Below are 21,829 nucleotides of genomic sequence, written 5' to 3'. Positions count from 1 at the left end.
ATCTGCTTCAATCGGAAACTCATCGGAACGACACTCATTGCGAAGAAAATTGTGTAACCCAACACAATCCAAAACAAGATCTGTCTGAGTCTTGTATTTAATAAATGGAGGAGCTGTCTTGAATATTTTGAAACGCGATTTGAATATGCCAAATATTCTATCAATAACGTTTCTCAATGAAGCGTGGCAAAGATTGAACAACTCTTTTGCATGACGACTTTGTCCTGTGAATTCTTGAAGATGATAACGTAAACCTCGAAAAGAAGCTAAAAATTGACGTCGATTTAGATATCCGTCATCCACTAAAAAAAATTTACCTATCAAATCATATTTGTAAATCAATGAATAACATATAAAAACTTTTGAAAAGTACAACAACATAAATAATTTAGTAATATATATTACAAAAAAAATACCTTGTGACACTTTAAGTCCATTATTTCTTGATAAAGCATTTGTCAACACGTGTGAATCATGTGCAGATCCCTCCCACCCACTAAGTACATATATGAATTATAAATCGAAGTTACACGCTGCTAAAACATTTTGAGAAATTATTCCATGACGATTGCGGTAACTTTTAGCATCACGCCAAGACACTGTCGCGGGGATATCAATATCACCAATAGCTTCAATGCAATCCGTCAATAAAATAATAATATCAAATATATTAATATTTGTAACATCAACAACAAAAATAGTAATAAAACAACAATAATTAAAAAACGTTGTTACTTTGAAATAAGGGTAAAATCTTGTGCTCTCTCTTATTCGTTCTGGCACTGTAAATCCAGGCTTTACCATCATATCAACGACAATGATCTTTAATGCTTTCAACACCTTGTGTAAATTTTCGCTAGTATTGTATTGTAATCGACCAAATATTTTACGAATCATGCAATATCGAGTATTTTGACCAACAATAAGTAAAAACATTGCAAGCATTTCTTCAACACACAGTGTGTCTTGTAAGTGTTTTCTCCCTAAGAATGTTGCACAACTTTAAAAAAACATCGGGATACATCCTATATATTTCTCTAAAATAAGTTGAATCTTCTTTTAATACTCTATGAATATAATCGTATCCACTTGCAGTTATTGGTCTTCTAGTTAATGGTTGCTGGATACGTTCGTGACACATGCTAGTCTCATGTAGTTATTCTTCTGATTTGTTTTCTTCCATCTCTTCATTTGCGTCGTGTGTATTAAGATTTGACATTTAAATAAGCTTCCTGACATAAAACGAATGATTAAATAAAAAAAACTCCATGAATTCATAGAAAAAAAATCCACATTCATATCAAACAAAAATTAATTCTTGGATGCACTGAAAATTAATAATAATCACGAGAAAAGTATAAATCAAAAGGATAGTTTTTCGGAATGAGGACACTAAAAAACATACAAGTGCGCAGTTGATCACGAAATGGTTTGAAATTAAATAAGATAATTTCTTGTTCGAGAGCCATCTTAATAATTGCACATTCAAATCAGGGGCGGCTCCAGTAAGGGGCAAGGGGGGCAGCTACCCCCTTTAATTTTTTTTTAAAAAAAATTATTATAACATTATTAAATTTAAAATAAATTTATAATTATGAACATAAATTAGGAGCCAAACACAAAAATACAATAGAGACTAAAAAATTAAGTTAAGCTTCATTGTTAATTTTTGCAAAATAACACGAAATTTGTGGCTCATAGTCTTTAAAAAATTGAAGTCCAGACACTAAGTTTTTAAACCTATACACAACTGGGTTTTAAGGTTTTTAAACCTAAAAACAAATTGTTGAAGCAAGAATCGTTAGCTTATAAGTTTCTGAGTTTGACTCTGATTTTATCAATCGCAACTGCAGTGAAGAGAATTTTTTCTGTGACAATTATTACGAATATTAATTACTTATACTGAAAAATATATATTATATAGTTTGTCGAATGAATTAATTATTATTAATTATTTTCAGAAAAAATTCATGTCATAAACGGTAAATTGTAAGTTAAATTTGAAATCTAACAATATTATTTAAATTTCAGTACTATATTTAACTGTTGTTATGTGATGATAGTATATATATATATTTGTGATCTTTAGTTCTTTCCGGCTGCCCCCTTGATAAAATTTCTAGATCCGCCTCTGATTCCAATGCAATTCTAGTTTGGGGCAAAGATAAAGTCCAATCAATCCACATTATAGGATCCCGAAAATTGGACTAGGCAAAATCAAACTTTATTAGAGAAAAACATTTGAACCAAACTCCTTCGAACGAAACAGATCACAATATAAACAATGATATGAAACAAATGCCAACCAAGAACACTATTCAAACAAAAACATGTTTCGAAACAAGCAAGAAAAACAAACACGAGATGTACATGAGTTAAACGTCAAGAATGTGGAACAAATGCCAACCAAGAACACTATTCAAACATGTTTTCAATGCATCCAAGGTAATAATCAAACGAAAATTAACAATGATATGAAACAAATGCCAACCAAGAACAAAGCATGTCTATTACTGTAGGGGTTATATTCATAAAAATAACCCAATAAAATATAGTTGTGAAATTTTAAAACATTCACACATTATTAAAATATTAATTATTCTATACGGTGGTATATTGCACGAATCAACACGCATTTCATAAAAACAATCAAACATGTTTCTTGGATGCACTTGTTAATTAAACGAAACATGTTTTTCAGAATGAGGACACTAATTACTGTAGGGGTTATACTCATAAAAATAACCCGATAAAATATAGTTTTGAAATTTTAAAAAATTAATTCCGAAAATTAACTTGCAAAAATTATATCATTTAGTGAATTTTGGAAGATAGGACTAGCATTTTGAATAAAGTAGCAAATTCCTTCGCTTTATGATCTTCAAAAAATGGGATTGTCCCCTATTGTCCACTACTGAACATTTGACTTTTTATTCAATTGCACCATAAGTGTGCTGTAATGGCAGATACAAGGAGAAGTTGATCTCAGTGAACGATAATATTAAATAAAGTAGATATATGGCACAGCCTGTAGAACTTTTTGGTTGCAAATAGTTCATTCAAAAGAACAACAAAAATTACAAACTTGGTATAAAATCTTTCGTAAAACACAACAAAATCTGTTCATTTAACAATTAACACCATCAATATTCATTCATTCATCAGAGTCCATAACATCAAAAGCAACATAACAAAAACAAAAAGAATACCTGAGGACCACCGTTGTCGTTCAGATAATCCAATTGATTTTACCTTGGATGGACTGAAAATTAATAATAATTTCATGAGATATCACAAACAACGATTTACAAAAAGTAACTAACATTTTCAAAAAAAAAAAGTAACGAACAAAATATCAGACAAGATTGACGATGAGGAGAAAGAATTTCTTCATACCTTTGGATGGAAGAAGACAGGAACGATGGAGAGAAGAACGTGGCAAGAAGAGAACCCCATAGAATCCTAAACGTTTTTTTGAAAAATCTATAGACTTTTTTTATGGTACCTAGTGCTTGAATATTTGTACATAAAGATTTTGGTAAAAGTCATTGAAAATCTATATAATTTTTCAATACCACTTGACTTTTATAAAGTTTTAAAAATTCAAGATTGAATACTACTTGACTTTTTAAAACAGTATGAGAATCTATGTTGAATACCAAACTACTATTATGGAGTATGCAAAAGTAGAGATTGAATACCACTAGACTTTTAAAGTCCATAAAAGTCTTTAAAAGTCTAGTTTGAATACACCCCCTGAGTTTAATACATACAAAATGGAGTGCATATTCTTCTATTCAACAGAAATCAAGGTGATGAGTTGTTTTGTAGCAAAAGAAACCTTCAAAGGGCTCACGCACTTAACTGCAAAATCACGAAAAAAGTGGAAATCGTTGGGCTCCGGAGGCGTATGAGATGATGTTTCTTTTCAACGGAGAAATATGATGAGCGCCATAAAATGCAGCAGCTCGCAGGACGTTTAATGGACCAAAATCAACGGAATAGGCCTTCTGAAACCCATCTAGGATTGCTGCCATTGTCAAGTTTGCAGGTTTTCTTTCTGATTCATATCTCCGAAGCAATGATACCTGAATGAAAAAATAACAAAGTGTAAAGGTACACAATATTGGATGAATAGCCTTGAGATTAAAATATCCACGTACTGAGGTGGTGTCAATGGAAACACAGTAGAACTGAATAATCAAAACTATTCTTTCAATCATTCAAGGGGTATAGTATAATTTAACGAAAATGCATTTGACATATTTTCACGTGGCTAGGTCCGTAGCATACCTCCCCAATATCAGATCCTACGGTTACACCTTCTGCAATGACTTTCGAGAGAGAGAATGCATCAGAAAATCCCATATTAACTCCTTGACCGGCCAAAGGATGGACAGTATGTGCCGCATCACCAATAAGACCAACTCGTTTCGAAGTGTAGGAATTAGCATGCATTAAGGACAAGGGGAACACCATTCTTTCCGAGGCTAACTTGATGGCTCTGGGTGGAACTTCGAGGTACTCGTTGACAGACGTTGCATCTGCTGTTAGCCAAGAAACCACGCCTTTCCCACCAAATAATTGAGATTCAGGATGCGGACCATAGCCATCATCCAAGGCCTGGTTTACTTCTTTCACAAAATCATCCTCATGCATAGATTTCCTATCCAACGACTCTTCCGGTGTCATGGTCCAAACAATGTTGCTGAAGTTTTCACCAATGGGTAGAAGTGCAATTGGACCGTGGGGGAGAAATCGTTGCCAAGCACACCCATTTTTCACAGTGTGCTCTACCGTACATATAATGGCATTCTGAGAATACTTCCATCCGGTAGTATCAATTCCGGCCAACTCCCTGACACGCGATTTTGACCCATCTGCTCCAACCTGTGATACAGGCAAGCTTGGCGTAAGAAAGAATAATAAAAAGTTCTCAGCCAAAACTGATGTTCAATACTAGAGCATTAAATCGAAAGTTACCACTAATTTAGCACGTAAGCTACTGCCATCACTCAGTTTCAGTTTTGCTGAACATCCATGGGGACTTGATGAAGTGTTCGGTGGTAAGTTCATTGAACTCAACCTGAAAGGATATATCTTCTGCCGGAAGTCTGAGTTCTGCCAGAATAATATCGTCAACAGAAAATTATGCCAAATTTTCATATGGACGTAGTTAATTAAAGCTGTGTTTGAATGCAAGGGCTTGTCGGATTCACTCTAACAATTCCGGGTAATTTTCAAATCCATGGGTTTCATATCCTTCAACTTCAAATTTAAATTATTCCAAATGCTTAATTAAAGATATCATTTATTTTCCATTCTTCTAAATCCAACCCATAATGAAATGCTTTCATCCAAACACAACTTAATAGTTGTAGATGAACAACCTTTATATTTTCATATGCTAAACAATTGAAAAAACTCGTCAAAATGAACACAACCATAGTTTTTAGGGGCAAGGTACCAAGAGACCTTGGGGTTCAAGGTGCAAAGCAAAAAGGTGAGGCATATTAAAGTAAAAACTTTAACATCAAACAATGCTCCATCAAATTCAAAAAAAACCATGTGCCTTGAACCTTCCTGACTTTTCACCTTGTGCCTCGGGTACCAATACCCCTAGTCACCTTTGTAGAATTAAAGAGCAAAGTCAAGGGTTCGATATTTTATTATAAATATAGAGAGGATTTATAGGGATTAGATTAAACTAATTATGGGATTCTATTTTTAGGAGATTTGGTAACTAAGATTGAGTCCTAATTTGTGGTGGCTAATTTGCTCCATTTTCTTGAATGAATATTGTCTTGTGCCCAGTAGAAATGATAAGAAATATTCTTCTCTCAAAACTACATCCTTGGTGTGTCTAGCACACCCTTGATAACTATGCTGGAACATTTTTCAGCAATTCCATAATTTAAGTACCTGTATGCATGATAAAAGAGACTTGTGAAGCACTTTATTCTCCACCACACACCTGAATGAAAGGCCAAAACTTGTTATCTGCGAGAAAGAGAACTGACACTATGATTATGAGAAGTGCCATGCTGCTGAGTTTTCTCTCACCCAAGTACTTCTTTGCCTATATCCTTTGCATTGTATCTAGTATATGCTAGACCGGTATAATCCCATACCTACAAGTGAAATTTCAAAAGGCTCAGACATAAATAATAATTCAAAAGTCAGGAACTCAATTCTAGCTATGATGAAATGTTAATGGGACCTAGGTTACTGTTTGTATGAACAAGCACACATCAGAAGAAGAGAGAAAAGGCACACAAAACAGGAGTACAATCCTAAAGAGATGCTGTGCAATAGCACAATTGCATTGTAAATTTTTACAATGATTCTTGAAGGTTGTGATGGGATGAAAATATTTAAATTTGGGGAAAAATTTTCAATTGTGGATTTCAAATGACACTGATATTGGATGGATATATTTAAGAACTGATAATGTCATCAATTCAATCATATTTAAGAAAATATAAAGTTGAGGTAAATGCTTCATTTCAAGGAGAAAAAAAAAACCAACGGAAACTTGGAAAGCAAGGGAATACTTAGAATCATATAAGGTGTAAACAGTAATCCTCCTCACTAAGCAGAGCATGCTCAAGGCCGACAGGGCCCAACACCCCAACATATGAAAGAAATTAAACTTGGTGTGATTTTTCTAAAAAACTTCAACCACTTCCAACAAATACAATTCCTCGTTTAAATTCCTCGACCAGTTTTGACTCAAAACACATTTCATGCATAATAGCATCGACTACCACACCCCAAGGAGTGAGGTATGAGACATCAACGAGTATATCAAACCAATCATTCAGACAGCATATACGATTATTGAAGGCATTACCTGCATCTTATCGAAATAGGCATGTCGATGTTGTTCAATATATTGCCAGGCCCCAATATCTGAAAAGAACGGATATCATACTTGCATAGTTCATTGTAAGAAACCTAGTCACAACTTCCCATACAAAACAAAAAACGAAAACGAATGTAAACAAGTCGAACAAAAATCTCTAGAATTGTGAAAATGGAATGTTTTCCCTTACATGGACCAACAAGGCTTCTCATACCCGTCACTTTGGATTTTGACTTTTGAAATTTATCCCATCATCAATCCATTTAAGGACTCACTCTCCTTAAAGCTTTGAGATGGATGTTTATTTTTAATTTCAAGAATCACGAGGTAGAATAATAACCTAGCAAAGAAACAATGACTTGCAGCAAAGAAAGTTTTTGCTAAATTGAGTTTTCTACGAAAAAATAAATATGTTGGTTAAAGGTATGGAAAAAATGGCAATCTCAAATATTTTTAATAACAAACCAGTTAGTTTAACGCTAGGTGAAATCAGATTTCTCTTCGAAAGGAGTTACTCAGTCACCCCTTCCTAGTGGATATGTGATAGTTTAAGCAGTGTTCTAAAAATCAGCTTAGGCGCTAGGCGCCAGCTGACCGCACCGAAAAAGTGCTAGTCGGCCAGCCTAGGAGCCTAGGCGGGACTGGGCAGGCTCTAGGCGGGAAGGGAATTTTTTTTTTTTTTTGAACTTTTAAATTATAAGCCCAATAAAAAAACTGACTTACACCCTTTCACGAAAATCATTTCAAGTCTTTCCAAAGAGAATAGAAGAAAACTATGAAGAATAATAAGTATAGAAAATTATGGAAGAGAAGAAGTTGAGTAAATTCGGGATATTTTATTAGTTATGTAATTTTGAACTCATTTGAAATTTGATGTTATTGTGGTGGAGTTATAATATGTGTTTTTATTATAACATACCGTGAAATCCACCTAATGGCACCTAGTCCCCACTTGTCTGGCGCTCGACTAGCGCCTAACGAATTTGCGCTCGACTAGCGCCTAACGAATTTTAGAACCTTGATTTTATATGTCAACCAAACATAGAAACAGACAGGCATCAAGGAAATGAAGCAATCGTATGCTTCCAAAAGTTGGTACAACGAAAAAGTAAAAGTAAACCGAAACATCACATACACTTTAAAAATAAACTAATCATCATGCATTCAGATAGGATTGTGCCACGAATATAAATAGGTTGGGGCCAGAGTAAATCATCAATGCTCTAAGTAGCCATTTAGAGCAACGATTCACCCAACCCATATTCAACTTCCAAGACTTCGTAACAGATCACAAAAAACAAGTTCCTTGCCACTTACATGATGATGTTTCTATTTTTAATCATTTCACATCCTTTCAGATTTCCAAATTATACAATAGACTATAGGAATTAAGAAGTATTACCTTTGAAATACTCTATAGTTGCAGGGGTTACTGTACTGACTCTTGAATCCGGAGGATCCTCTTTCTTTATGCAATCTTTACACAGTAAAACAGGATTACTATCAATAATAGCAGTATTTAGTTGCTTTGTCAATGGCGAACTTGCTGCAAGAACATATAATATTCTCATATAAGCAATTTACATTTTTATATGAAACAGAGATCAGCGAGGAAAAATGGCAAAATATAGATGACTCCAGTCACACTCTTTGAGAATAAAAAACAAGTGACCGACAAGGTTTCACCATTGCAAAGCACAGAGTTTCCAATTTTTAAGTGGAAGCTGTTACGGAATTAAAGCCCATAATAACCGATAACCAACGAACAATAAATGCCCAAAAATTGCGGAATAAAGTAATTAACAAGAACACAATATTTTTACGCCGTTCACCAAATTTAGGCTACGTCCACGGAGCTGCTGCAAATTTTTTATTACCGAAAAAATATTACAAGTGTATACAAAACGCTTTCTCTCACCAACCCAAACCCCGATTATTACCGAGAAAATAGTTTTTCTAACTCACAAGATATCACCAGAAAAAAAACAACCCTTTTTTTTCTTTATTCTCTTCTCAAATGTTAAAACAGAAGAGAGGAATCGGATGTTTAAACTGAAAGGCAGAGGAGCCTATTTATAAGAGTTCTTAACGCGTGAAATTAAATGCCTCGCATTTAATTCATTTCCCCAACCATGAACCCCCACCTGTCACCTAACAATTCTCCAACTTGAAAACTTGATTTCAATCATGACTTCACGCAGTCAATGAGCAGCTCATGTTTCCTCTCTTATACTTGCAGTCCAACTGAAGTCGAATATAACTTCAGTTTGTCAGTGGTCACCGCCTTCGTGAACATATCAGCTGGATTTTTACTTCCAGGAATCTTCTCAAGCATCAAGATTCCATCTTCTAAACCGATCTGATGAAATGGTACCGAACCTGTATATGCGTCCTAGCATGATAAACAGGATTCTTTGTCAAATTAATAGCACTTTGACTGTCACAATGTAACGTGCTATCTTCAAGTTTCTGACACAATTCCTCCAGAAACGATCTCAACCATATCATCTCCTTGCTAGCTTCCGTGACTGCAACGTACTCGGCTTTAGTAGTCGAAAGTGTAACAATCTTTTGCAACTTGGACACCCAGCTTACTGTCGAACCACCCAATGTGAACACATATCCAGTAGTACTCTTTCTGCCGTCTAGGTCACCACCCATGTCGGCATACACAAAACCTTGTAAGCTTGAATTTGACTTTCTGAAGCACAGAGATGAACTAATAGTACTTTTCAATATCTGAGAATCCACTTCACTGATTCCCAGTGTTGTTTCCCTGGATTGCTCATAAACCTGCTCACAACTCCCACTGTGTGTGCTATGTCTGATTTGGTGCACACTATTGCATACATGAGGCTTCCAACAGCAGAGGCATAAGGAACCTTATTCATATAAGCATGCTCTTGCTCCGTCGAGGGTGATTGCGCTTTGATAAGTTTAAAGTGACTAGCCAAAGGAGTACTAACCGGTTTAGCTACATCCATGTTGAATCTGCTAATGCACCTTTTTCACGTACTTTGCCTGAGATAACTTCAAAACTCCGTTCATCCTATTTCTCAAGATCCTCATACCAAGAATCTGCTTTGCAGCTCCAAATCCTTCATTGCAAATTCTTTTGATAACTATTTCTTTAGTTTATCAATCTCTTCCAGACAAGATCCTGCTATCAACATGTCATCCACATATAGCAGTAGAATGATATAAGAACCATCAATCTTCTTCACATAACAACAGTGATACGCCTGACACCTCATGAAACCATTGTTATTCATGAATCCATCAAACTTCTTGTACCACTGTTTTGGAGCTTGTTTGAGACCGTACAAACTCTTCTGAAGTTTGCACACCATTTTCTCTGTCTGAAGTACTTCAAATCCCTGTGGCTGCTTCATATAAATTTCTTCATCCAACTTCCCATGAAGAAACGCTGTCTTTACATCCAACTGCTCCAGATGTAAGTTTTCATTTGTCACTAATCCAAATACAGTTCTGATAGTGGTCAGCTTCACCACTTGAGAGAAAATCTCGGTGTAATCAACGCCTTCTCTTTGTTGAAAGCCTTTTACAACAAGTCTTGCCTTGTACCGTTTGCTGCCATCTTCTTCTTTGATCCAGTACACCCACTTGTTGTGTAATGCTTTTTTTCCTTCCGAAAGTTTTGTTAACTCTCAAATTTGATTGGATGACAGTGAATCCATCTCGTTTTTCATGGCTAACTCCCACTTGATTGAATCATCATTTTGCATCGCCTCTTCATAGGTCTCCGATTCACCTTTATTAGTCAGAAAAATATAGTGAAGTGCAGGAGAGTATTTCTGAGGTGGTCTGATTGTTCTAGAAGATCTCTCGAGTACAATTTTCAGAGTTTGTTGGTCATCATCTTGTACAGCAGTTTCTTTATCCTTCAGGTTACTGGTTTTCGACTCATTCACAGGAATATCCATCAATGGCACTTCATCCGTCTTCTTGACTTCAGGACATTTATCTCCATATTCAACGCTTGACCTGTCCTTGTACATCACAAACTCATTGAAGATTACATCTCTGCTCCGAATGATCTTCTGATTTTGGTCATCCCAAACCGATAACCAAACTCATTATCTTCATAACCAATAAAGAAACACTTCTTGGATTTCGGATCAAGTTTGTTCTGCTAGCTGAATCAATGTGAACATATAATAAACATCCAAACACTTTCAAAAAAGAAAGGTTTACTTCTTTTCCGCTCCAGACTTCTTCAGGTATTCTATAACCAAGCGGTGCTGAAGGTCCTCTATTGATTAGATATGCTGTTGTGTTAACTGCATCAGCCCAGAATGATTTCGGCAGCCAAGCATGCAATCTCAAGCTCCTAGCTCGCTCATTCAGGATCCTGTTCATCCTCTCAGCTACACCATTCTGTTGAGGAGTACTGGGAATGGTTTTCTCCATCTTGATCCCGTTCAGCGCAAAATACTTCTTGAACTCATCATGTTCATATTCTCCTCCGTTATCAGACCGTAAACACTTCACCTTCAAGTTGGTCTCATTTTCCACCTCTTAAAGGTTTCGTAAATATCAGATTTATTTTTCAAAAAATAAACCCAAATCTTCCTGCTCGAATAATCGATAAATGTGACATAATATCGTGAGCCTCCAAGGGATGTCACAGGAGATGCCCCCACACGTCTGTATGAACCAGCTCCAACTTTGATGCATTTGGTTCTCTGCCGCCTTTTGAAAAGCTCAACTTTTTCTGCTTTCCAAAAATACAGCTTTCACATAGCTTGTGTTTGACGGACTTTAATTCCGGTAGCTTTCCATTTGATAACAGCAACTTCATTCTTTTCTCACTCATATTTCCAAGTCTGCAGTGTCATAGACTTGAGTTAGCTCCAAAATTCACAGCCGCTAACATATCTCTGCAACTGGAAGTCGTGTAAAGGGTTCCAGTTTTCTGTCCTCTAGCAACAATCATGGCTCCTTCGCTCACTTTCTAGGAACCATCACTGAAGGTCACTTATGGCCTTTATCATCGAGTTGTCCCACTGAGATCAGATTCCGCGTCAGTCTTGGTACATGTCTGACTTTATTGATTTTTCAGACATATCCATTTGCCATTTTCAACCGGACATCTCCCATACCAACAATCTCCAGAGGTTTTCCATCTGCCAAAAAAAATTTTCCGTAATCGCCAGCAATGTAATTATCGAATACATCGCGATTATCCGTGGTATGAAACGAGGCTTCAGAATCCATAACCCAAGAATCAATTAGGCTTCCCATGGATAATGATAAAGCGTTGTGTACCTCCTCATTCACAACATTTGCGTTGTTTGTTGCTTTGCAATTTCTTTTCAGGTGGTCAAATCTCACCGCAGCTTCAGCAATTTAACTTCTTTTGAAATGTGATTTTATCTTTACCATTCCTTGACTTGGACCTGCTCCGTCATTTGTTAGAATTCTTTTCGACATTCCTGCCCCTGCCTCTGTTATCCAGATTAAGAGCAAAACTCAACTATGATTTTTCACCATAATCCATCCTGCGAACTTCTTCGGCAAAAATCCGGTCTCTGGCATCATTGAATTGTAATTTTCCTTTGCCAACAGAATTGTTAACTGCTGCCCACATCGGTTCACAAGTATTTGGCAAATACGCCAAAAGAATAAGTGTACGAATCTCATCATCAAAATTTATTTCAACCGATGTCTATTGAGAAACAATCTTGTTGAAATCATTGATATGTGCTGCTATTGAACCGCCTTCGTCCATCTTCAAGTTAAATAACTTTTTCATCATATGTACTTTATTATTGGCTGACGGTTTCTCGTACATGTCTGATAAGATGGACATCATCTCCTCCGTGGTATTTGTCTCCGCCACATTATGTGTCACGTTCTTTGTTAGGGTCAATCGAATAACCCCCAACACCCGTCGGTCAAGAAGCTCCCACTCATCGGCCTCTATGTTTTCCGGTTTTTTTCCCAATAGGGGTTGATGTAGCTTCTTGCTATACAGATAATCTCTAATCTGTAAGCGCCAGAACATAAAGTCTGAAACATCGAACTTGTTGATGCCAGGGTCAGATCCGTCATTTCCGGTCATCATTTTGCCTTTGAAAAAATTTCAAAAAATCTTTTCTGATGTGGAAGTTCAGACAGAGCTGCAACCACAGAGCATACTCAGAATTTTAGAAAATTTTACACCAAGGCTCTGATACCAGTTACGGAATTAAAGCCCATAATAACCGATGACCGACGAACAATAAATACCCAAAAATTGCGGAATAAAGTAATTAACAAGAACACAATATTTTTACGTGGTTCACCCAATTTAGGCTACGTCCACGGAGCTACTGCAAATCTTTTATTACCGGAAAAAAATTACAAGTGTATACAAAACACTTTCTCTCACCAACCCAAACCCCATGTATTACCGAGAAAATAATTTCTCTAACTCACAAGAGATCACCGAAAAAAAAACAACCCTTTTTTTTTCTTTATTCTCTTCTCAAATGTTAATACAGAAGAGAGGAATGGGATGTTTAAACTAAAAGGCAGAGGAGCCTATTTATAGGAGTTCTTAACGCGTGAAATTAAATGCCTCGCATTTAATTCATTTCCCCAACCATGAACCCCCACGTGTCACCTAACAGAAGCTACATAAAGATGAGAGAATTTGAATACCTTTGAGCTCCTTTTCAAATGCACATGCATTTTAATAAAATATATATTGCGTCATGACATATGTTGTGTTCTAACTTAAAATTGGAGCACGTGACATGTTGGATTATTAAAGAGGCAGTGCTATCAAAGAGTATTCTTTGCCATGATATATGCTTTATATTTGATTTATGGCTGACTAAATTAGTGTTTGTAATTTATACTTGAGTTTGAGCGTATTTAGCCTAACCTACTTAAGTTTTGGTTTTACATGCGATCAGGTCAAATTTAAAGGAGACAGCGGAGTGCGGACAACTTTGGAGCTTAGGTTGAGACGTACTGCCCTTCAATTATATTCTGTGACAGCAGCTTTTTGAGAGATATTTCTATATAAGATTGTGTTGTCAAACATATGTGACGAATAGTACATATTTTTGGTGTTGTCAAAGTATAGGTATCTTATTGATGCATTTTATTTTTGGAAAAAACAGTCTTCCAATTTTCTAGACCTGAATCAGGTAAACTAAATTGCATTTTTCACACAGCAATTATTATAATTGCATGATATTGTCAGTGAGCCCCACACAAGGTGCCTAAGAATCATATTTGAAAACCTCATAAAGTAAAAAATCAAAATTTTTTCATCTAATTTAAGCAAGTCAATATTAAAGGCCATACGAAAATCTCATAACACCAGCAAGATTAACATGATGAGAAAATAATAACCAAAATCTTCTGACATTGCAGCAGCAATAAAATGGCACATACCAAGAGAACATGCCAGAGCCATGCCTACCATGCCACCACCAACAATAGCAACGTCATACACACAATCATCTTTAGGAAGTTTCTGTTTGTCTGCAAGCTCCTTGTTATAAATAACAATTAAAGAATTATTTTTCGTGAAAAAACACTTCAAATAGGATAAAAAAAAGCCTATGAGAGTTTAGATCACTATTCACTGCCAATGAAATCTAAGCAAACAAGAAGACCCGAAAAAATAAACGCTTCAAAAAATAATTAGTTTGAACGGGCAACAAATATTCACAATTAATGGCAAATGATCAGTACATACAAAACCAAAAAAATTAGAGGAAAGGGCCCAAACACAAAGAAAGGACACCATATAAGGGGTTAGCGTACTATTGACCCAAAGCACGAACCTTCACATCAGCGCATGATGAGCAAAAAAACTGAAGAAAAGAAAACACTTCAGAAGAAAAGGGGGAAATAGAACTGCTCAATGTTCATAAAAGTCAACAGCGTTCCATTATGTCCTATACATAGTTTAATAAAAGAAAACTAGAAAAATTAAACAAAAGTATATGTTCACAAAACAAATTCGCTATTATCCCCCGAGGGATTTTCTGATTCTTTTCCCTCATATGTATAATGTAAATTTCTATTTCCTAATTTTTATATGGATCAGAAGGAACAGTTTCTGACTTAGAATATGAAGTACCATAAACTAAAATATATATCAGTATCCCTCCACTCCTCAAAAGTACCATTAAATGATTTAAGAAAATGAGTTTCCTCATATCATTCAAGAGAGTTTCAGATTATAAACAGTTTTAAAAAAAAAACCATGGATGCAAAAGCTCTAGGAGAACAAATTACATAGAACATATTGAAGGTTTATCATATATGATGCTTATGAATGATAGAGACAACTGTAATTGCTAGAATCACGAAATGCAATACCCAAAAGAGATTCAAAGAATTCGTCTTCCATCTGGAAGTACTGGAAATTGAAAAATTATTAAAGCGAAAGGCGGCGTAAGGATGAGACTAACTTGATCATAGTCAGAACCAGGCAACTTTACACCTGCACCGCTGCATAGAGTTCTTTGTGCAAATTTCAAGACATGAATATTGAAGGCCACTCTGCATGTAGTTATCCTAACCCAAACACCAAATAGAAAACAATCAAGAAAGCTCCAAACATCAAAGTTTGTTTAGTCGAATGCTGTTAATTTACTCATATTGTCCAGTAACTTAGATGATCATATGCAGTTGAAATTCACTAGCATACAGAGAGACAACTTAATAGGGGATTTGAATAAGTAGACAAACAAAATCCATAGAGATAAATTTGGGGAAAAAACATCACAGTAAATGTATATTGCAGCTCAGAAATCAGTTTATCACAAACACAAAAGACTTCGCTATCAAAATTAATGATCTACAAAAAGTTTTCAGCAAAAATTAATAAAAAGGCCAAAGCAAACAAGGGGGGAAATACGATCAGCTCCACAAACACCAAGATACATTATAAAGTAATAACGACAATATCAAATTTCATCTCAAACTCATGGTTCAAATATAGTTCTCATTCACGTGGAACCTCATTTTCTACACGCAACACGTTAATTTCACCAGTTCTTCTCACCCATTATTAATGGCTTAACAATGCAGGACACAGGATCAAAGAATTTAGGAGAAAATTTTATTCAAAAACCCATTTAGCTACAATGTGAAATTGCCAAAGAACCGGTACGAATAATCCATGCAACTAGGCATGATTCACCAAATTTACTCCATTGAATATCTGATACAACCCCAAAGTGCATAACCTTAAATTCAAAAAAAAATCTCCAAAAAAATGAGAGCGAATAATTCGACATACTAAATAGTTAATTAATCGAAAAATAACAGAAACACTAATTTTGCACCTGTTCATTCTTGGGAACCGATCGATTTCAAAGAGGCAGAAGAATGAAAAACTATGAACGGGTTCTAAAAGTGTTAGTGGACATGCGATTTAGATTCCGTGTGCACAAACACAATTTTTTCACCAATTTATGAGCTGAGCCCAACTTTAAATACCAGTTGTTATTGGGCTGCGCATAATAGTAGATTACATGGGCCCAAGTCTTCCTTTCTCAACTATGTGCTATATGGATCGTTCGATGCTAGCTTCAGGATACTGCCCTAAAGCTAGATCGGACGGTCCGGATCATCATCGCAGGTCAAATCATTTGACAGCAAAGAGATCCGAGCCGTCCGTATCCCACCCGGGCACTACCCGGGTGGGGTAGCGTCAACCGACGCGTGCTATATTACATTATTTTCCCGATTCTCCAAATTAACTTAAGTGGTAGGGTAGGGTGTCAATTCGGGTGGGTCGGATGGGTCCGGGTCGGTTTGACGAAAATAACTCTAAAAAATTCCTCAATCCGAACCCGACCCAAGCCGAAAATACTCAACCTGAACCCGAACCCGGATAACCCGACAAACTCGATCAACCCCAACCAACCCGATTTTATTTTTTATTTTTTAACAAAATAATTAAATAAAAATTCAAAACACACTAATAATATTATTATTTAATTTAATCACATAATAACAAAATCTAAGTTTATATATAATTTAAATTTGAACTTTAAGTTGTAAAAAATTCAAAGTATACTTATTACAAAAAATAAAAAATTATTTTTAATAATAAAAATGGTACAAAATAAACATTAAATGACGAAAATCTATTATATCAATATACAATAATATTTTTTCAAACATACAACGTATAAAAATATAGTAAATCTATATTAATTTTATATTAAAATAATAATAATTAAAAGTTTCGGGTCATTTCGGGTCAAACCCGGTTGACCCGAACCCGATTAATTTTTTCGGATTAGCTTTCGGGTCAACCCGATTCGATCCAAACCCAAAAACCCTCAACCCTAATCTGATATTTTTCGGGTCGACTCGTGTCGGGTTGACGGATTGGGTTGAGTTTTGACACCCCTAGTAGGGGAGGACTCATCCACCATGGGGCTAATTTTTTTCCTTCTTGTTAGATGGTCATTGAATCATGTTGCTTGTATGTTAGCTAAAAGAGTTTTTTTTTAATATGATATAAAAGATCGTGTTATTCCTCCTCTCTTTGTAATTTTTTAATTAATAATAATTTTCTTGATTTAATATATTTCTAATGTTTTTCCAAAAAAAAAAAAAAGATGTAGGTGGTAGGCATTTACCACCTAGTCATCATAGATGGTCTTGGATGAACGAACAACTTGTATTTGAACAAAATCAATAAATAAAACTCAATCGAAATATAACCCAACAGATAATCCCGCTGTCACATCCTGGTCATGTGACGCCCGGGGCTGAAGAGGGCGAGGAGTAATCGCTGATGCCAAGAGGTTGCACGGACAATAAGCGACTCCTGGCAGGATTCTAGGCGGAGGGAGACATGAATGAACCGATCCCATGTCGGAATGAGAGGGATTCTGAGATTGTGTAGGTATGGGACTACACAGTTGAGGAGGGCTTAAAAAGATTTGACATGGATTACTCATATCAAGAAGGTGCATCTTCTTTTCGGGAGCTCATCACATAAGAACTCCAAAGTTAAGCGGTGAACAGGGCTTATCGGTCGGAGATTGGGAGGGGAGGGAGATGCAGGCTGATTATCAGAGGAAGAGGCAGTTCCAGCAGCCATCTCGAGGGCAGTCTTCGCAGCAATCGGCGAAGAGGTCGTATCTTGGGTTATCTAAGGGCCCAAATCCTCCGACACCGCAACATCACCAGCAGCAAAGGCCGTAGAGCCAGCCCAAACAGCAGCAGTGACAGCAGGGGGCGGCCGCCCCTAACTCAGAAGGGTTGCCTTTTTGCAGACAGTGTCAGAGGCCCCATTCTGGACAGTGCATAGTGGGTTCGGACAGGTGCTATCACTGCAAGGAGCCGGGCCACATTTCGAGGAACTGTTCGCGGAAGAAGCAGACGACGAGGCGCCTATTTGTGATGCAGGCTGAGGAGGCTGACCCCGACACCTCTCTTATCACACGTAATTCTTATTTATGATTATTTGCTACTCTCGGGTTGATTAGTTAATGATTTGCATGAATGGTTACTTGATTGTTTGTACTGGTGATTTGGAACTGCATGTTTAAGATTTGTTGGAATTGGTAACTTGTGAATGTGCATGATTAGTGTAGGACTTTGATGGTGATTGGGTTGAATGTTTATTCTTGATAGTATAGTCTATATCTGTTTGGGAAATTTTCTGGGGAAAATTAGTATTAGAGGTGTTGCAACTTTTGCGTTGCTAGATTCGGGAGCGACGCATTCTTTTATCTCTCAGTCATTTTTGAGAATTTTAGTAATTGTTTGCTATATGTTTAGATGCGAATGTTGGGTCGGAGAAAATGTTTTGAGAATTCTCTTAGAGATTTGACTGATTGCTATTGAGGAATTTAGATTTCATTTTTTTCAGAAATTGTTGAGCCAAATGATTCGGTTTAAGGGTACTCTTTAGAGATGAATTACTTTGCTGCAGATATGAAATTTGGGAATTTGGCGATAGTCCTAATTGAGTAATTAAGTATTGATTGATGCTTAGTTGATTTTGTGGGGAATTGGAAAACTGCTTTGGTATAGCGGAAAACCAGTTACTTGAGCCATTTAATCGATTCTTTTTGGAAATATTGGAATCCTTCTTGTAGTTCATACATTCCTTGATTCACAAGACATTGGTTATTGAAGACTCGGTCAATTTGGCATCGATTGACATTTCGATTAAGAATTTCGGATATTCGTATTTCTTGAGAACTTGAATTCTAAATCTGGACAAGGATATTGATTTGGGTGAGTATTGTTATTCTATTCCATTGTGATCTCAGTTTTATTTTGTTGACATCGGATTATGCATTGAGATTTTATATTTTTTCGATGAGTGCGTGCGGATTTCCTCGTGTGTGAGGCAACGCTCACAACCCTGATTTTTTATTTGTCTTGATGATGAGCATGATGTCATACCTGTTGACGAGTGATCACCTGATTTGATATCGATTGGCTCGCATCCTTTGTTAATGGAGCCTTGAGTTTGATCCACTCACCCCTTGTATTTAGTTGCAAGAGAGCTAATTTCATTTAGCGTAATTATCTTTCAGTGTATTGTATTTTGATATTGTTCTGAACCATATCCCTCCGATTTTGATTTTATTATGACCCAGCAAATTATTTATTGAGCTGAGTTATACTGAACGTCGTCTTGACATTGTTTTGGCTCGTAACTGATAGTAATTGATAGCACCATTAGAATTTAGTGTTTGACGGACACCGGGTAGAATCGCGAGACTGTTGATATCGAGGATGGATTATAGTATTCTGAGTTAGATTTTGTAGCAGTTTCGCAGTCGATTCGAATAGATATATCTTGATCCGATTTGATTTAGGCAATAGAATCAAAAGAGTCTTTATGCAGCTTTGGGGAAAAGGTTACTGCTCAGTACAGCTTTCATCCCAGACAGTTGGACAATCAGAGCAGGTATTCTTGTCCTCGAGTATTGATAAGTGCATTTTGTGTAGGGATGTAAATGAGCCGAGCCAAGCCAAACAGTATCAGGCTCGGGCTCGGCTCGTTTGGTATATGTGGAGGCTCGGGGTCGGCTCGAGCTGGAACCGAGCTTTTATCATAAAGCTCGGCTCGGCTCATTCACTACATTTGTAGGCTCGGGCTCGGCTCATTTATCAAACTAAACGAGTCTGGCTCGAGTTTGGCTCGTTAAAAGAGCTCGTTTTCAGGCTCGTTAGCTCGTTTAGCAAACTCGTTTAGCAAGCTCGTATTCAAGCTCGTTAAGTGGGCTCGGGCTCGTTTTCGAGCTCGTGAAGCCTAAATACAATACCAATACATATCTATAAATTAATTATAAATTAAAAAATTAAATTTTTCTTAAATTTAATAAAATGACAAACATAATTAAAAAAACGTCTCCAAAATATTATATCAAACTTCCAAATACGAAATAAATAACAACATAAAATCTATTATTGTCCAAAAATTCACTAACCGCAACACAGCTAAAATTAAACCGTAAAATTAATCATCAAATATTCATATGCCAACAATCCTATAAAACAACGCACAATAACAGTATAACATCATGACAATAATTCGACTCTCCACCTCAATCAATCCTTATACTCCAACTTCTTGATAAGTACATAGTCCGGAGTCAATGCAGATTGGAAAATTCATTAGAAAAAGAAGTGCAAAAACACTTTCAAGTTTCCAATGGAATTAATGAGTAGGAGCAAATCACTTCAAGCCCACATGACGAACCGAATGCTCTCTTTACATGAAAATAAAATGAGGTAAAATATATAATATAAAATTAAAGAACATTAATCCAAGGAATGAGCAGGTCAGTGGAATTGACTAAATGCCCTATTGATATACGCCTAACCACAAATTACACTAACTTGGCTTTACCGCTAGAAACTTGGCCTCTGGCTTTCACACGAACATCTAATTGCATCCAGAAATACAAACAACACACACTAAATAACAAGAAAAATTTTACATTTACAGCCCAGTTTTTAAGAATCTCACAAGGTTTATATGCCTCGAGAAAGGGAATTAGGGAAAAAAAACTCCGATATCAATTGTGGCAGACCACCATTTAATAATATGGATCGATAAATAAGGAACATATACAAAAACAATTTCTTTAACAATACGAAGGTAAGACATTTGACAGTATGAGAAAATTACATAAGACTTACATAGTTCCAGCAGCAGAAAACTACCTAGCGAGAGAACCTGCAAAAGATTTCGTCCAAGTCAATCGATCTAACAACGGAAAATGTGACAAGCCGATAAAGAACTGTAGTAAAAACGTCGATTTGGAGATCTTACAGGAAAGATAAGATCTATAATGTGTACGCAAAAATTAGTGAGCCTCACCGGAGGATGCAGGCGGCGGATCTGATTGGAGGAAATTAGGTTTGGCTCAAATCGAATCTACAGATGCAAAGAAGATAACCCCTCGAACGGATGAAAGTTTCGTGCGGATTAAGCACCGCAGCTGCGGAGGGAGATGAGAGCGAGTGAGCGAGAGTTTGGGGACAGGGTTTTCGTTTCTTTTATTTCCTTCTTCGTACAGGTATGTGCCATTTAATTTAAATATTCTATTATATATCCTAAAATACATATATTTAAGGGCTAATTAGGATTCAGTATCTAAATCCAAAGTTAACTTTGGAATCAATTTCTATATCTATATTTTTTTATCTGCACTCCCTTGTGCATATATTGGGATAATTCTAAATATATCCCTCTAGTTTCGTTACCGAGCCAATTATATCCCTTTTGTTTTTCGTATCCTGAAAATATTCCTTATCAATTAAAAAGTTTCTCGAACATGTCATCAAAACTAAATAATACATATTCTGCCCTTTATTTTCTAATTTTATTAAAATTATACATAAGCCCAACATGCTTCTGTAAGATTAATTAAAATTAAATATCTCTTTGACCATAGTGTCGTCGGGTCATACCTGCCGAGTTTTACGAAGTGCTCCTCACACTCA

General features: G+C 36.2%; 1 protein-coding gene across 3 annotated transcripts; it reads right to left on the bottom strand.

Annotated features, from left to right (window-relative positions):
* Window positions 1–658: 658 nt before the first annotated feature.
* On the bottom strand, window positions 659–21,385 carry LOC140863869 (uncharacterized). Of its 3 annotated transcripts, XR_012144038.1 has the most exons (14): window positions 21,204–21,385; window positions 21,023–21,059; window positions 15,304–15,409; window positions 14,276–14,375; window positions 8,268–8,411; window positions 6,854–6,912; window positions 6,064–6,131; window positions 5,923–5,974; window positions 4,984–5,121; window positions 4,294–4,890; window positions 3,866–4,088; window positions 3,397–3,462; window positions 3,210–3,262; window positions 659–1,232 (listed from the first exon to the last, which is right to left on the bottom strand). XR_012144038.1 is itself a non-coding variant. In XM_073267625.1 (11 exons), the coding sequence occupies exons 1-10, from the start codon at window positions 16,188–16,190 to the stop codon at window positions 3,873–3,875; spliced, it is 1,488 nt and encodes a 495-aa protein (XP_073123726.1). In that variant the 5' UTR covers window positions 16,191–16,218; the 3' UTR covers window positions 2,177–3,262; window positions 3,866–3,872. The 3 variants fall into 3 exon arrangements, 1 of the variants encoding a protein (XP_073123726.1); XR_012144039.1 differs by lacking the exons at window positions 21,023–21,059; window positions 21,204–21,385 and having other exon boundaries at window positions 14,276–14,365; XM_073267625.1 differs by lacking the exons at window positions 659–1,232; window positions 3,397–3,462; window positions 21,023–21,059; window positions 21,204–21,385 and adding an exon at window positions 16,183–16,218 and having other exon boundaries at window positions 2,177–3,262.
* Between the last annotated feature and the right edge of the window lie 444 nt (window positions 21,386–21,829).

Source organism: Henckelia pumila, chromosome 4, assembly GCF_033568475.1.
Source record: "Henckelia pumila isolate YLH828 chromosome 4, ASM3356847v2, whole genome shotgun sequence".
Classification (NCBI taxonomy): domain Eukaryota; kingdom Viridiplantae; phylum Streptophyta; class Magnoliopsida; order Lamiales; family Gesneriaceae; genus Henckelia; species Henckelia pumila.
This window is presented reverse-complemented; position numbering and strand designations above follow the sequence as displayed.

Bases quoted from the DNA above. Each gene is read 5' to 3' on its own strand.
- LOC140863869 (XM_073267625.1), bottom strand. The intron at 5,975-6,063 runs GTGAGAGAAAAC...CCTTTCATTCAG, and splicing joins ATAGGCAAAGAAGTACTTGG to GTGTGTGGTGGAGAATAAAG. The intron at 5,122-5,922 runs GTACTTAAATTA...TTATTCTGGCAG, and splicing joins CTCTTTTATCATGCATACAG to AACTCAGACTTCCGGCAGAA.